The sequence below is a fragment of the Asterias rubens genome, chromosome 13 (genome assembly GCF_902459465.1).
Source record: "Asterias rubens chromosome 13, eAstRub1.3, whole genome shotgun sequence".
NCBI classification, from domain to species: Eukaryota; Metazoa; Echinodermata; class Asteroidea; order Forcipulatida; family Asteriidae; genus Asterias; species Asterias rubens.
In genome coordinates this window covers 6,291,276-6,307,266 of record NC_047074.1, presented here as the reverse complement: position 1 = coordinate 6,307,266, position 15,991 = coordinate 6,291,276, and the positions used below count along the sequence as shown (strand labels likewise).

Here is a 15,991-nt window from a genome sequence, read left to right as displayed (position 1 = left end):
AAATGAAACCTATAAATGGTATTCTTTTGAATATAAATATTTAAACATCGAGCGCACCATAAAAATATACTGTTAAAGATAAACCATTTCTAGTTATCTTCATTTTGCCAAGACAAGAAATGTCCACATGGTACAGTTGTATGTGTGTTGATTGATCAATGATTATTCTTTTAGCATTGATTTCTTTGATGTGCTTGTTTTTACAATGATAGGTAATCAAAGAGCAAGATATGAGTCCCATGTTTGAGTTAACCGAAGAGCGACCATCACACTGGCCACCCTTTGACCCTGGTCATTCCAGTATGGAACCTAGTTTTGGTACGTACTTTTTTGTGTTGTTAATAACTGTTAATATTTAAGTTGACCTACAACCTCATTATCCTGCGATATTAATGGTTTGGGATCTTTCATATTGAGCTACCATACCATCAGATTGTTTTATCCCATTTTTATAAAGCTTGCCAACCTCGGGTAACAACCATGACAACACCAAAGTCATCTGTATCTATATTTTTAGTTTAGAGGCAGTTCATATTTACTTGCAACAACAAATTATGAAATGGTATTTTGCTGGCAGATCATAAAGCCTCCCCTATGCCCAGTTGATTGACGCCGGTGCGTACATGTACACTTTCAAGACTACATATGTAACAAAAGTGTTTAAAAGCAACAGCCCTGCGGCATTTCCACATACAGTACATGTACATGTAGCCCAGGGGTCCATGTTTATGTCAATCATGGACAAGGTTGAGCGCTTGGGAGTCAACGCTGTCCAAATACATTTCAGGTTTTTTTTTAATTCATCCCCCCAAATTAAACAAATCTTTTTTCATTTATAAAGTTTGATTATTGTATTTAATCGATAGTGTAACTTTTGTTTGTTCTAGTTTTGTGAGCCAAACATAACCCAAGTGCCTATATACCTATGCTGTGCAAATGGAAGTAAAAAGGATTTGGGTACTTTTGTAACACAAAACACAATGTCCACAGATTTACATTAAGCTTGCACAGTTTGAAGATAATGATAATAGTAGAAAGCGTACCTGAAAATATTAGTTGCTGAGATGCTGTAGTTTTTGAGAAATGAGTAAAACAATGTCTACAAAAAATACGTTTTTACATGCTAAAAATAATTTTCGTCTCATGACCACTGAGACGAAAATGATTTTCATTCAATTCAATTCAATTTAATTTCAATTCAATTCAATTCAATTCAATTAAATTCAATTTATTATTCACATCACGTTAAAAACATAAAAATTGCCTTCCAGTGTGCATTATAAAAAACACAGAATTTTAAAAACATAAATATAAACTACGGATTTAAACATATAAACGGGACAAAAAACACAGAGATAAATATATTTACAACCATCCAAAAAATTACAGGGGATATGACAAAAAAACCACAAAAGAGGAGCAATAATAAAAACTTTTAAGTACAAATTGACAGAGTTGCCACAAAGCAGGAAAAGCAGTAAGCGGACAGAAGCAGGGGGTTATCTTTTGAATTTGGAGTTGAACAAGTGGCAAGCATTAGGCAAGAATGACATTCTGAAACGCTTAGTGCGGGTGGGGGGAGGACGAATTCTTCCTGATTTGTTGACAACCACTGAAGAATGAAGTGGATGGGTAGGATCTTGCATAATGGCTTGGATCTTAGAGGTATTGGCCGATTTAAAAATACAATGTAAATCCTTAAAGGAACACGTTGCCTTGGATCGGTCGAGTTGGTCTTTGAAAATCGTTTGTAACCGTTTTTATAAAATGCATATGGTTGGAAAGATGTTTTAAAAGTAGAATACAATGATCCACACGCATTTGCCTTGAAATTGCGTGGTTTTCCTTTTATTGTGCTTATTTATGGTCGGCCATTTATGGGAGTCAAATGGCCGACCATGTTAGTCGACGAGGTAAAAGGAAAACCGTGCAATTTCGAGGCATGTTTGTGTGGACCATTGTGTTCTACTTTTACAACATCTTTCTAACCATATGCATTTTATAACAAACAGTTACAAACGCTTTTCAAAGACCAACTCGACCGATCCAGGGCAACGTGTTCCTTTAATGTCCAAGCCATTCGTTTTGGAAGCCGCTTTAATGACACGTTCCAGTCGGTGGCTGTCTATGGCTTTAAGATTACCATACCAGACACAAATGCAGAATGAGATAATGGACTGGATAACACTTTGATAAAAAAGAGATAAAATATTATTGCGAACATAGAATGATTTAAGCTTCCTGACAAAAAACATCCTCTGGTTAGCCTTGGCAACAAGTTTCTGAGTAATAATTTTCCAATTCAAGTTGCTGTCATTGGTAGTGCCAAGATATTTAAAGTTATCCACCATTGCAACTCTAATTTCATTAGTATAATTAGGTTCAATAACAGTCTTGGTTTTACGGAAGTCAAACACAATTTCTTTAGTTTTAGACACATTCAGTTCTAAATAATTAAGGTTACACCAGTTAACAAAACTATCAACCTCTTTACGATAGGAAGATTCATCATTCATAGAAATCAATCTGGTCAGTGATGTGTCGTCATCATATTTGATTGTAGGACATAGTATCACTTAGTCTGTAATCACTAGAATAAAGTGAAAATAACACCGGGGACAACACACAACCTTGAGGAGCACCGGTATTAGTATGCGTTTGATCAGAAAATGAGTTCAGAAATAAAACCCTTTGGATACGATCAGTTAAAAAACTGTTGATCCACAATGAGATATGGGGATTGATACACATTCTGTTCAATTTCACAGTCAATAGATGAGGCTGAATAGTATTAAATGCCGATGAGAAATCTACAAACAAAGTTCTGGCATAGCTACTGTCACCATTATTCGATTTTTGCAAACCCCTATCCTTAAACCTCTCGTGAACTTTGCAAATGGTGACCCCGGTTCAAAAACTAACACCACTGAAACCACAGACAAGAAATAATCGAAACGACTGACAAGAAAGCGACTTATGAATACAAGAAAATTACATTTATTTTAAATTAATAACTTAACGAAAATTATGTTAAACTCTCTTGGTTCGACTAGTGAATCCTTTCACATTCAGTTTCGGTTATAACACCCTAACTTTTACAAAAAAGCTTGGTGATACACGATTGATTAACTCTTTTACGGAGGAGTTCAACTCCGGAACCTTTCTTATTGATTCAAACACTCTTAAACTTCAATTCAACTTAGTTCAGCTTCAAGTTCGCTTATGATATACACATTGTTAATTACTTGGTAAACAATTGTATCATTACTTCATCACGGAGGAGTTTAACTCCAGAACAGACTTTTCTTATTGATTCAAACAATCTTAAATCTAGTTCAACTTATGGAGTATTCCAGCTTCAGTTTCTTTTACAAGATTTTCAACTTCAATTCTTTCACAAAATCATAGCTTTACTATATCACAATCAACTCATCATCACGGAGGAGTTCAACTCCGGAACCTCAGGTAGGTCTACACTTCCAGACTGCCAAGTACGTCTCATTCGTCTACAACAGTTCGGTGGAATTAGTACATCTTTCGGCCAGCGCCATCTCTCTCTTAGAGTGTGTAATTACTCCTGAACCCACGGCCATCTATTTAATATAAAATAAACCAAAACCCTCAAAAGTATTTTGCAAACAGTTGCTAGCATTTCAAGCAATACTTCTCATTTTAGAAGAACCACATTTCTCGAGAATTATTTACAATCAACTCTTGGTTAGAGATAGGAAATATCCATGCAAGGTACGTTCTCAAAAAAATAATTTCTCTCTCAATGTTGGCCACCATGGCAAAATAAGTTTGATACTTTAGTTCTGCAAATATTTGGTGAACACACAAAAATAACGATTGTTGGTACAAAAACTTCAATGCAATTACCATAGCTAATTCCAAGTAAAATAGTTTGAATGATACAGGGCACAATAAGAATAATTCAAGTAATTACTCACGGGTGGTGTTACTGGCGAGATCCTCGGACGGGCTGAGTGTTGTGGTTTTCCCCAAAACGGGAAAAGAGTTCTTCCGACACTGAATTTGTCGGTTTGAAACGATTTTAGAGTTGTGGCTGTCTCCACAAAAATAAATCGGAAAAATTTGAACCTGCTGTTTCAGGCCTTCGGACAGTCGACGCCGATCTTCACTCTCACACCAATACACCCAGACTTAAACCCACGTCTTCCTCTGTCAAGAGGTTCTTGAGATCTGCCATATATTTCTTCTCGCACTCACATCCTCACACACTACATTCCAACAACATTCCACAAGAAACATACAAAAGGTACTGACAAAGCAACCGATTTTAAACGAAGTAAATAGTAAACAAAACCCAAAGCAACCGCAACTAAATCACCTTGTATCGCAAGACTCGATTATAGAAACTCGCGGTGCGCTCTAACTGGTTAAAAACTTTTTGGGCGAGACCACACGAACGCAAAGGTAGGTTTTTACACTATGCCGAGATGGGTCACGCACGCAAAACAAAATACCAAAAATACCAGTGTTACAGCTACAAGGTTTATCCAAATGTTCATTAATGTAATACACAAGTGTTAAAATTACATCATCTACACCTCTTCCAGAACGATAAGCAAACTGGGCAGGGTCAGTGTAATCTTTAATCTGATCCAAGATAATATCCTTAATAACATATTCAGAGCATTTCATAACTGATGATGTGAGAGCAATCAGTCTAAAGTCATTCATAACTGAAGGTTTGGGTATTTTTGGAACAGGTATGACAGTAGAAATTTTCCAAATTTGAGGAATTATGTTAAAGTCAAGAGACCACTGAAACAGTCTTTGAAATACAGATGACTATTCTTTATAGCAGGATTTCAGAATTCGTCCAGAAACACCATCAGGACCAGATGACTTGTTGCCCTTGATACGCTTAAAAGATTTCTCGATAGCTGGAATGTTGAGCTCAATCCTATTTGTGTCGTTTTCCTGGCTCCGCAGATCGTCGCAAAGGTGGTTGTTGATTTGGCGAAAATCAAAGGCATCAAAACGGGTGTAGAACTGATTAAGATCATTGGCGAAACGGCGAGGGTCACTGGATGGAATAAAGGTGTTAGTTATTTTCCCAATGCCGGTGATTAGGCCTGGGCGAATTATTCGAATATCCGGTTAATGGCAAATAGGTTTTCCTATCCGTAACCGCGAATGCCTTTTTTTTCTTAACCGGATATCCGCATAGGGCGCGAATACCTATTTATAAACCGGATAGTTCTGTAATTACAACCAAGTAACCGGATAATCTTTAATATCCGAATATCCGCGGATGTCGGGCGACAACTGATATGAATGTTTTGTCTGAATCCTTATGAAACTTCTATTAAGACAGCATAAAACAGCATAAATTAAGTATTTAACTATGCTCACCTCCGTGAAGAGTTAAAACAATGACATTTCCGACGTATTTTGTTCAAAGATTACAAAAGTTTTCCTTCACGTAGAGTCAATCGCGATCAAAAGAAAAAGCAAATCGCCATCTTTAAATTAGATCAGGTCATTTTTATGAATGAACTGAGTGACATTGTCTAAAACTAATATCAATCCCCCCATAAGATCTCATTCACAAACGAACAGCGCCCTCTAGCGGCAAAATTTTGTAAACATTTTTTTTTAATAGCGCCCTCTAGCGGCGAAAAAACTATTCGAATATCCGGTTAATTTCGGAAAGTTGGCCAGCGGTATCCGAATAACAAAATTTCACTATTCGCCCAGCACTACCGGTGATGGACTTCAACCCTTGCCCAAGCTTTTTTGGAGTCGTTATGGAGTCTAAATCAAGTTTCTTGAGTTGCACCCTGAGGTTGCACTCCACATGGAGTCTAAATCAAGTTTCTTGAGTTGCACCCTGAGGTTGCACTCCACATCGGCTCCGAAATTGTTTTGTGTTTATCGCTTTCAAAGAGTGAGTTAACCCAGTTGAAGTTGGCAAATAGTACATCGATGAGCATGGATTCAGCTGGACTGAACTGAAGAGTTTTTGAACCTGCGTCCTGGGTGACTTTTTCGATTTCTTGATTGATAGTAACTAACATATCCCCCTTGGGGCAATCGCCATTTTACCTTGTGTACAAAAACGCATCCCATCGTGACTATAGTGCATTGACATTGCGTCTTCTTCACAGATGGCTGGTTTCAGACTCAGCACTTCGCTTTTGTGGCTATTGTTAACTGCCTTGCTTAGTCTGGTTACCTTCACCAACAATGATCTACACAGTTTATGTAACGACAAATCCTGTGTACCTCCAAAGGTTTACACTACACTCAGAGAACTTGGTATATCTGCCGTAAAACCAACTAGAAGAGGCCACAGATCATGGGCTAAGCAACATAAAAAGCATATACCCACCCTGAATTCCTGCGTCACTAACAGAAACTCTGACCCAAATAAAACTTATCATACAGTGTAATACAGCCAATCTTGTCAGCATAACTTGCCAATCTCAATGCTCTTCTCCGAGTCGTTTTGTACTTTAGATGCACGTTCACTAAAACGTAAGACAACAACTGTCTGTGACTTGATTGTATCTCTTGATATTGACATTTGTGCGATCACTGAAACTTGGCTGTGTGGTGATGATCGTGACCAATATCCACTAGCTGATCTACGTAACACGCTTCCCAACTTTCAGATTCATCACATCCCTCGCCTGAATAGGGCTGGTGGGGGAGTACTGGTATGCCTCAAGAGTTTTCGTGTCCGTCAAATCGAAACTCAAACTTTCAGCTCGTTTGAGTACATCGACTTGTCCATTACTGCCCGTTCTAACATACCTCTTCGCTTACTGGTTGTCTACAGACCTCAAAGATTGCTTGACAAGACCCCTACCGCTCCTCTCTTCATGCAAGAATTCTCTACTCTACTGGAACACGTCACTATCCATGCTGGTCACATCTTGATCTCTGGTGATTTTAATTTCCATGTTGACGTTGAATCTGATAGAGATGCATCAATTTTCCGGGATATTTTTGGTTCTGCTGGACTGAAGCAACTCGTGGTTGACCCCACCCATCAGAATGGTCATACACTTGATCTTCTCCTAACACGGATACTCGATAATTCCATCTCGCAAGTATCTTTGTCCCACCACCTCCCCTCCGACCATGCTGCAGTTACCTGCCAGATAAACATCGGGCGCCTTAGTCCGGTGAAAGTTAAAGTGCAGGTTCGGAAACTAAGGGACATTGACATTGAGGCCTTACGAGGTGATATTGTAAGATCACCATTGTATACTTCCCCGTCGTCTGATTTAGATCTCTTGACTGATCAGTATGAACGCACCCTTTCCGATCTCCTTGATTTACACACGCCTCTGATCAAATGCACCATCAGAGCCCGTCCTCATGCGCCCTGGTTCAGCAGCACAGTCCGTGCTGCCAAACAGATCCTACGTCGCCACAAACGTCGCTGGAAACAGTCCAAGTTGGAGGTACACAGACAAATTTTTAGAAAATTTTCAGTGTGTCGCCTACAACAAGCTCATAGAGGACAGTAAGACTGACTTCCAAAGTAAACAGCTGGAGAACTGTGACTCTAAGCGCCTTTTTCAAGTGGTTGACAAGATCAGCAACGAATTCACAACAACTTGCCATTGGCTTCCACGATTACTTTGACACTAAAGTCTAGACTCTGAAGAACAATCTCGCCACATCGAACCTATCCGTTTCGCACACGTCGGTTTTTGACTCTGAACCATTATGCAACTCGACTTGTGATCACCTGCAAGTTCTCTCTGTTGATGCTGTCAAGAAACTGATCATGGGATCACACTCTAAGTCTTGTCGACTTGATCCTATCCCAACATGGTTATTGAAGAGCTGTCTGGATCAACTTGCACCTATCATCACCCAAATAATGAACCTATCGTTCATTCATGGTCGTTTTCCGGACGCATTGAAAATCGCGGACATTTCCCCACTGATCAAGAAACACAACCTCGCACCAGAGAGCCTACAAAACTACAGACCGATAGCTAACCTCAAATTCCTTGCTAAAACCATTGAGCCGGCTGTAGCTTCGCAGACTCAAGACTATCTTGCCAGAAACAACCTGTTCGGTGAAATGCAGTCTGCTTACTCCGTGTTTTTGACGACCTTCTCCTCGCTGCAGACAAGGGAAAAGAATCAGTTTTAGTTCTCCTTGATTATTCTGCAGCGTTCGACACAGTTGATCACCACGTGTTACTGCAGCGTCTACGTCATAGATACCGTATTCGCGGCTCCGCTCTAGACTGGTTCACTTCATACTTCAATAATCGTCAACAATCTGTCGTCATCAACAAAGCTATCTCTCCTCTTCGTCATGACAACACTGGAGTTCCTCAGGGGTCTGTTCTGGGTCCCCTGTGCTTCACACTTTACACCGCCCCTCTTGAAGACATCATCTCGTCTCACGACATCAAGTACATGCTGTATGCTGATGATGTTCAGCTTTATGTCACCATGCCTGAACAGCAACGCCCGACTGTCATTCCAAACATTGAGTCTTGCATCAGTCAAATAAAATCATGGTCTTCTATAAACATGCTCAAGCTAAACGACAACAAAACGGAAGCTCTTCATATCACGTCCAAACATCGACACCGTAACCCAATCCAAAGCCTACATATTGGCGAGTCACAGATCACCACTGACAACAGAGCTCATGACCTCGGGACAATCATCACTACTGACCTTTGCATGAAAAATCAAATCAACAACATTTGCCGTTCCTCGTCACTAGCCCTCCATAAAATTGGAAGGATACGGAAATATCTTGACCAACAGACCACTGAAAGGCTGGTCCATGCTTTCATCTCATGTCGTCTGGATTTCTGCAACAGCCTCCTCAATTGTCTTCCAATCGCTCAAATCTCAAAACTCCAACGTATTCAAAATTCTGCTGCTGGACTTGTTACCCGCACATCACTTCGACAACATATCACCCCAGTACTTCGCTCACTTCATTGGTTACCCGTCTCCAAACGCATAGAATTCAAACTTCTCCTGCTGACATACAGATCTCTCCACCAATCCGCACCTCACTATCTTCAAGATCTCCTTCATCCATATGTACCTCATAGTACCCTCCGCTCCAGCTCTACCTCTCAACTAGTCCCATACATCACTCGCACGAAGTCTTATGGCCACCGCTCGTTCTCATATTCTTCACCCTCACTCTGGAACCACTTACCGCACACCATCAGAACTGCTCCGAACGAGAACATTTTCAAACATCCTGAAAACATGCTGAAAACTTACCTGTTTACTCATTAATTTTTGTAAAGCGCTTCGGGACTGTTGTGTGAAGCGCTATATAAGTGCCGTTCATTATTATTATTATTATTATGTCTAAAGTTGTCTTCGATGTTTTTGCCAGATTTCTTCTTGCTTAGTTGAATATGTTTAGTTATTTCCCTCTGCACTCTACGCTTTTCTGTGAGATCTCCATCACGGAAAGCTTTATGTTTCCTTTCCAGAAGGCAACGAATATCTTTGGTTATCCATGGTTTGTTGTTAGGGAAAAGTTTATGTTCCACCTCAGGAATGACCAAATTTCACAAAACTGAAGGTAGTCACCCACCGCTTTTGTACATGTAGCTTCATCAATAGTGTTATGGCCGAAGAAAACATCCCAATCCGTGCAGTCAAAACATCCTCTGAGAGTAGCAGTATTTTCTCTTGTCCACTTTTTGGTTCTGACGACGAGAGGCTTTTGTTGTTTCAATTTTTGTTTAAAAACAGGTAGTAGATGAATAATGTTGTGGTCAGAGAGGCCCAAACCAGCCTTCCCATGTGCCTTGTGGTCAGAGAGGCCCAGACCAGCCTTCCCATGTGCCGAAGCCCAAACCAGCCTTCCCATGTGCCTTGTGGTCAGAGAGGCCGAGACCAGCCTTCCCATGTGCCTTGTGGTCAGAGAGGCCCAGACCAGCCTTCCCATGTGCCTTGTGGTCAGAGAGGCCCAGACCAGCCTTCCCATGTGCCTTGTGGTCAGAGAGGCCGAGACCAGCCTTCCCATGTGCCTTGTGGTCAGAGAGGCCCAAACCAGCCTTCCCATGTGCCTTGTGGTCAGAGAGGCCGAGACCAGCCTTCCCATGTGCCTTGTGGTCAGAGAGGCCCAGACCAGCCTTCCCATGTGCCTTGTGGTCAGAGAGGCCCAAACCAGCCTTCCCATGTGCCTTGTGGTCAGAGAGGCCCAGACCAGCCTTCCCATGTGCCTTGTGGTCAGAGAGGCCCAAACCAGCCTTCCCATGTGCCTTGTGGTCAGAGAGGCCCAGACCAGCCTTCCCATGTGCCTTGTGGTCAGAGAGGCCGAGACCAGCCTTCCCATGTGCCTTGTGGTCAGAGAGGCCCAAACCAGCCTTCCCATGTGCCTTGTGGTCAGAGAGGCCCAGACCAGCCTTCCCATGTGCCTTGTGGTCAGAGAGGCCCAGACCAGCCTTCCCATGTGCCTTGTGGTCAGAGAGGCCGAGACCAGCCTTCCCATGTGCCTTGTGGTCAGAGAGGCCCAGACCAGCCTTCCCATGTGCCTTGTGGTCAGAGAGGCCCAGACCAGCCTTCCCATGTGCCTTGTGGTCAGAGAGGCCGAGACCAGCCTTCCCATGTGCCTTGTGGTCAGAGAGGCCGAGACCAGCCTTCCCATGTGCCTTGTGGTCAGAGAGGCCCAAACCAGCCTTCCCATGTGCCTTGTGGTCAGAGAGGCCGAGACCAGCCTTCCCATGTGCCTTGTGGTCAGAGAGGCCCAGACCAGCCTTCCCATGTGCCTTGTGGTCAGAGAGGCCCAAACCAGCCTTCCCATGTGCCTTGTGGTCAGAGAGGCCCAGACCAGCCTTCCCATGTGCCTTGTGGTCAGAGAGGCCCAGACCAGCCTTCCCATGTGCCTTGTGGTCAGAGAGGCCCAAACAAGCCTTCCCATGTGCCTTGTGGTCAGAGAGGCCGAGACCAGCCTTCCCATGTGCCTTGTGGTCAGAGAGGCCGAGACCAGCCTTCCCATGTGCCTTGTGGTCAGAGAGGCCCAAACCAGCCTTCCCATGTGCCTTGTGGTCAGAGAGGCCCAGACCAGCCTTCCCATGTGCCTTGTGGTCAGAGAGGCCGAGACCAGCCTTCCCATGTGCCTTGTGGTCAGAGAGGCCCAAACCAGCCTTCCCATGTGCCTTGTGGTCAGAGAGGCCCAGACCAGCCTTCCCATGTGCCTTGTGGTCAGAGAGGCCGAGACCAGCCTTCCCATGTGCCTTGTGGTCAGAGAGGCCAAGACCAGCCTTCCCATGTGCCTTGTGGTCAGAGAGGCCCAAACCAGCCTTCCCATGTGCCTTGTGGTCAGAGAGGCCGAGACCAGCCTTCCCATGTGCCTTGTGGTCAGAGAGGCCGAGACCAGCCTTCCCATGTGCCTTGTGGTCAGAGAGGCCCAGACCAGCCTTCCCATGTGCCTTATAGGCCTTCCCTAAAATTTGTCCAGAATGTTATCTTTCCTGGTGGGAACCTTAACATATTGGTCATAGTGAGGAAGCGTATTCTTGAGTTCACAGTGATTAAAGTCTCCTAAAACAAGCTTCACCGCATCAGGGGCCCGTGTTTCAAGGTTATTTATAAGTTTGGCAATCTTAGACAAGGCAATATCCGCATCAGCATAAGGGCTAACATAATTTATAAACAGTTGTCACAAAAGACTGGTAAATTCTCTAGGAAGATAATGTGGTCTCAAGGCAACCGTGAGTAGTTCAATGTCAGGTGAACATAATTGTTCCACAACAGATACGTTGGTACACCCCTAGTTCTTATTAACATTACATACACCACCTCCGGTAGATTTGCCAGACTCTGCAGTCCTGTCCATCCGTTCACATGAAAAGCCATCTATGTTCGTATCAAAAGTGGTATTTGTGTCGTTGAACCAGGTCTCGTGAAGCACATTAAACAACGGTCTCTAAATTCATAGCTTTAGCTTGTGCAAGCTTTTAACTCATCAAATTTGTTTCTGAGACTTTGAGTGTTCCCCAAAACAATTGAAGGTAGTGGAGGGTTGTTAAACGCCGCCGAAGTCACACTCTAATGCCTCCTTTCTGGCCTCTTTTACGCCGGGTCAAGCAGGCTTCGGGGGGAGTGTCCGTCTCCAGACTAGGTGTGGCTGTGACCATTGACCTCAGTCTTAACAATGACTCCCGGGTATACACAATGGGAAATGGCCGTTCAAAAACTGTACTCACAGGTAGCTCAGTTAGTTGAGTAGAAACATTATGAATTGCACTGAAAAACAGCGCAGAAAATATAAACTGGCACACCAACATGGTCCTTGAGATAATTATAACACGTCACATACATCAAAAAGGTTCAAAACAACTGGATAACAGGTATAAAATGTGACGGAAACAGTAAAAAGATGAGACAAAATAATGCACACGGGTGGTCGCCACAGAGCAGCGCCCTCAATGACTGTTTTTTTAGGCATTTCTCAAAAACTACAGCACCTCAGTAAGTAATATTTTTGGGGAAGCTTTCTACTACCATTATCTTCAAACTGTGTTAGTTTAATGTAAATCTGTGGACATTGTGTTTTTTGTCCTACAAAAAGTACATAGACCCTTTAAAAAGTGTTCTGTCGCTGCTGCTGAAGGACAAATATCTAGAATTCGAATTTACATGACAGTTTCTGGAAAACAAGAGAATTGTGAGCATTTATTGGCAGTCACTCTTTGTTACTGGGCAAACAAAGTACATGCACTATGCTTCACATCCCGAGCCTGTTTTACACATCTGCCAAAATTATCTTTAGACACATCTGCCAAAATCATCTTTACACCCTTTTTTACACATGTTTTATCTGACTTCTATTCGAGCGTCAGTAAAAGTTTTGCCGGTATACACTTCTTCCTGTGTTAACTGATAAAACAAGGCTTGTGCCAATCAGCATAAGACCCACAAAATGAATAACACAACAGCCAAAGGTAAAAGCTGCAGAAATGTGGTACACAAACAAAACATCTAACACCATATACAAGTATTAGAGTTGTTTCCAGTGATGCATATTTATGTATTTTGTTTTAATAGAAATAAGAGAACTGGATGAGGAGCCCACATATGATTCTGATGAGGAGTTTGAACTGGTATAACGGCCATTGTTGCAACATCATACATTACTCTATGCGTTGAAAGCTTTGGAAGATGCACCAGACATGCCTGAACTTCACCTGAAATGGGATGGAATGAGTCATAGAAAAGAGTCTTGCTGTGTGCACCTGATAACACGTTTGAACTCTAACCTGGAAATTGCTCTGTGTTACATCACTTGTTGAAACTCTGAAGGAACATGCCATGGAAAGCTACACTGAAGAGAAGTTTCCTACATGTGTGTTGGGGTTAACTAAGCTTATAAACAGCACACATTTATGTCAACAATACCACTGCTAGTATCCTTGAAACTTGCATAACAAGAGGAACTCTGTGTTTGGAAGAAAAGCAACAAAACATTCACATAATTGGTCCCATGTTTAAGACATTGAATCACTAAGGGAATAACAGTGCAAACCTGGTCTTCACTGCATGGTAATGACCAGGTTGGTGGCTGGCGCTGTAAATTGTCTATATTTAGTGACTTTTCTCTCAGCGATACTTCCAGACATGTTCAGGGGCTGTATTTTAGCTCACTATGGCTCCCGTCTGTTTCGTGCGTTAATCACATAACTGATACTTTGAGATAAGTGACTTTGTTATAAGAATGGTCTATTAAGCGCCCTCACTGGGTTAAAAGGAGGCAAATTAAAAAGCACACATAAGCTAAGCGTCCATGTAGCGTGTCGCTGTAATGAATATATAATTTATATGCGCACACCTGTTACATTAAAATTGATACATTTTTAGGGTGTACGCGCATGTGTGCGGAAGTGCCAATGAAACTAAAGATGCGCGAAACTAAGCATGTGAGACAGCCATTAGGACTTTTCACACTACAAAACATCTCTGTGTTGGACACGGATACGATCCGGATAATGTTCACTGACCTTTTCACACTACAACTTTTCAACACGGTGTTGATCCGGATATGGTGCTTTATCCGTGTCGAAACCAACCCTGCCCGGGAGGTGGGTTGATAAATCTCTATCCGTGTCGAAGATTCCAACACGGATCGAAAGCCGTAGAGTGAGCACCTCCGGGTTAATTTTCGATCCGTGGTGAGTGTGCATGGCGCCATTAGTGCACACACGGTCGCACAATATTGAAGCTGTTTGTATTTGTGTTGAATTTTTACCAAACCAACACGGACCCTACCCGGATAAGGTTCAACACGGATCGAAAGTCGATAATGTGAAAAGGCCTATAGAGTTATGTATAACTTCATGGATAGAGCGCAAAGCACAAACTGTGCTGGTTTAGGGGCCAAAGTCGGTCCTTTATCATCCGTTAATACATCATTACATCATCAGGTTTTGACCACAAAGAGTCTCAAAACTGTCCCAAGGTATTAAACTGTAGCACTTAGAAATTGCAATAATTATTCATAAACCAACCTGGAATAAAGTTTTCAGTTGTTTTTTAATTATTTACGTATGTACTGTTTTATCCAACATTATCAAAAATAAAATACTCAACAATATTAAAATCAATGGATTTTGAAGATTTGTATTTTCAGAAGCATCCTTTGTTGTGTGATACAATAAACAAGTTGTTTCTTTCATGGTGTTTAGTAAAAGAGTTCAATATTTCCCCCAAATTTATGGCAACAACTAGACATTTTGTTACTAACAAAGGCCAGATGAATAAAACTTCATCTTTACATATGAGAACAAGCCAAGCAAGCCAAGGAAGCCATCATGTACATGTAGATTGTACCTCATCAATACCTCTATTGAGAATTATGTGAGATTGTACTGTCTCGTGAACAAGAATGCATACCATTATTACAAAGGGCACCATAACCACTGTCCATGTATTTCTGATACTTCACAAGAAAGCACTCATGGGATGTTGTTGAATTAATGGTTTAGTTTGATTAACTAGTGGTTTGCTAGTGATGGTTAAGTTTGATTAACTAGTGGTTTGCTAGTGATGTAAGTAGTACACGTGCATTCAAGTTCAAGTGTGAACAACTCTAGTTAAATTATTAGTCATTTCAATGCAACCATAAGAACACAGCGGTGGCCAGTTTGTTTACATTTTGGAGTGAGTTCATAGATAGCAACCTCAGTAAGTCAGCATTATTTGCAAGGTAATTTATGGAGAGAAAAATGGAAGAAGTATTAAGTCAAATGAAGACAAAAATTAAAAAAAGAAATTTTCTGAAAATAAACTGTTCACTGCTGCTGAATATTTACTTACAATATTAAAATCTATTGTTTTGGGCCATTTTTCTGATAAGTGCTCCTTCATGCACTGTGCTATTTAAAACTGCTGTTGGTATCAAAAGATACAATCTGCCTTGACCAACCATCGTTAACTAGTGTGCGTTTGTGATTGACCAGAGTGAGGCAAACTATTGTTAACTGTGATCCTTTGCTCTAACGATGACTGATTTTTAGATTGTATAAAGTCATAATATGATGAGGCAAAATTGATACAGAGATTTGTATTATGCTACAGCCACCCCCCCTGCTGGGAAGTGCACCTTAGTAAGGAATCCAAACTGCTTACCAGAAGTCCAATAAACTCTAGCAGCTCACAATAAACAAGCCAACACTCATAAATCAAATATAATAACTAGATATTTGTTATTAATTTTGGTTTTTACCAATACACCGATGTGTTTTATGTGTTTATGGGTAAAAACCAAAATTAATATTCTTTATTCCCCCGAGGCAAATTTAACATCTGTTAGATATTTGTTGTTACAAATTTAAAGTCAGTGGACACTATTGGTAATTACTCAAAATATTGATTAGCATAAAAACTTACTTGGTAACAAGTAATGGGGAGAGGTTGGTAGTATGAAACATTGTGAGAAACAGCTCCCTCTGAAGTGGAGTAGTTTTTGAGAAAGAAGTAATTTTCCACGAATTTGATTTTGAGACCT

The 15,991-nt window shown here is 41.5% G+C and overlaps 1 protein-coding gene across 3 annotated transcripts in view; it reads left to right on the top strand.

Moving 5' to 3' along the window:
• Positions 1 to 15,760, top strand: part of LOC117298419 (cysteine protease ATG4B-like) — a 35,284-nt gene extending 19,524 nt beyond the window's left edge. For all 3 annotated transcript variants that reach the window (XM_033781672.1, XM_033781673.1, XM_033781671.1), the window contains exons 9-10: positions 213 to 318; positions 13,036 to 15,760. In XM_033781672.1, the coding sequence (XP_033637563.1) occupies positions 213 to 318; positions 13,036 to 13,097 (168 nt within the window). In that variant the 3' untranslated portion in view covers positions 13,098 to 15,760. The remainder of the gene's footprint in view (positions 1 to 212; positions 319 to 13,035) is intronic.
• Positions 15,761 to 15,991: the final 231 nt, after the last annotated feature.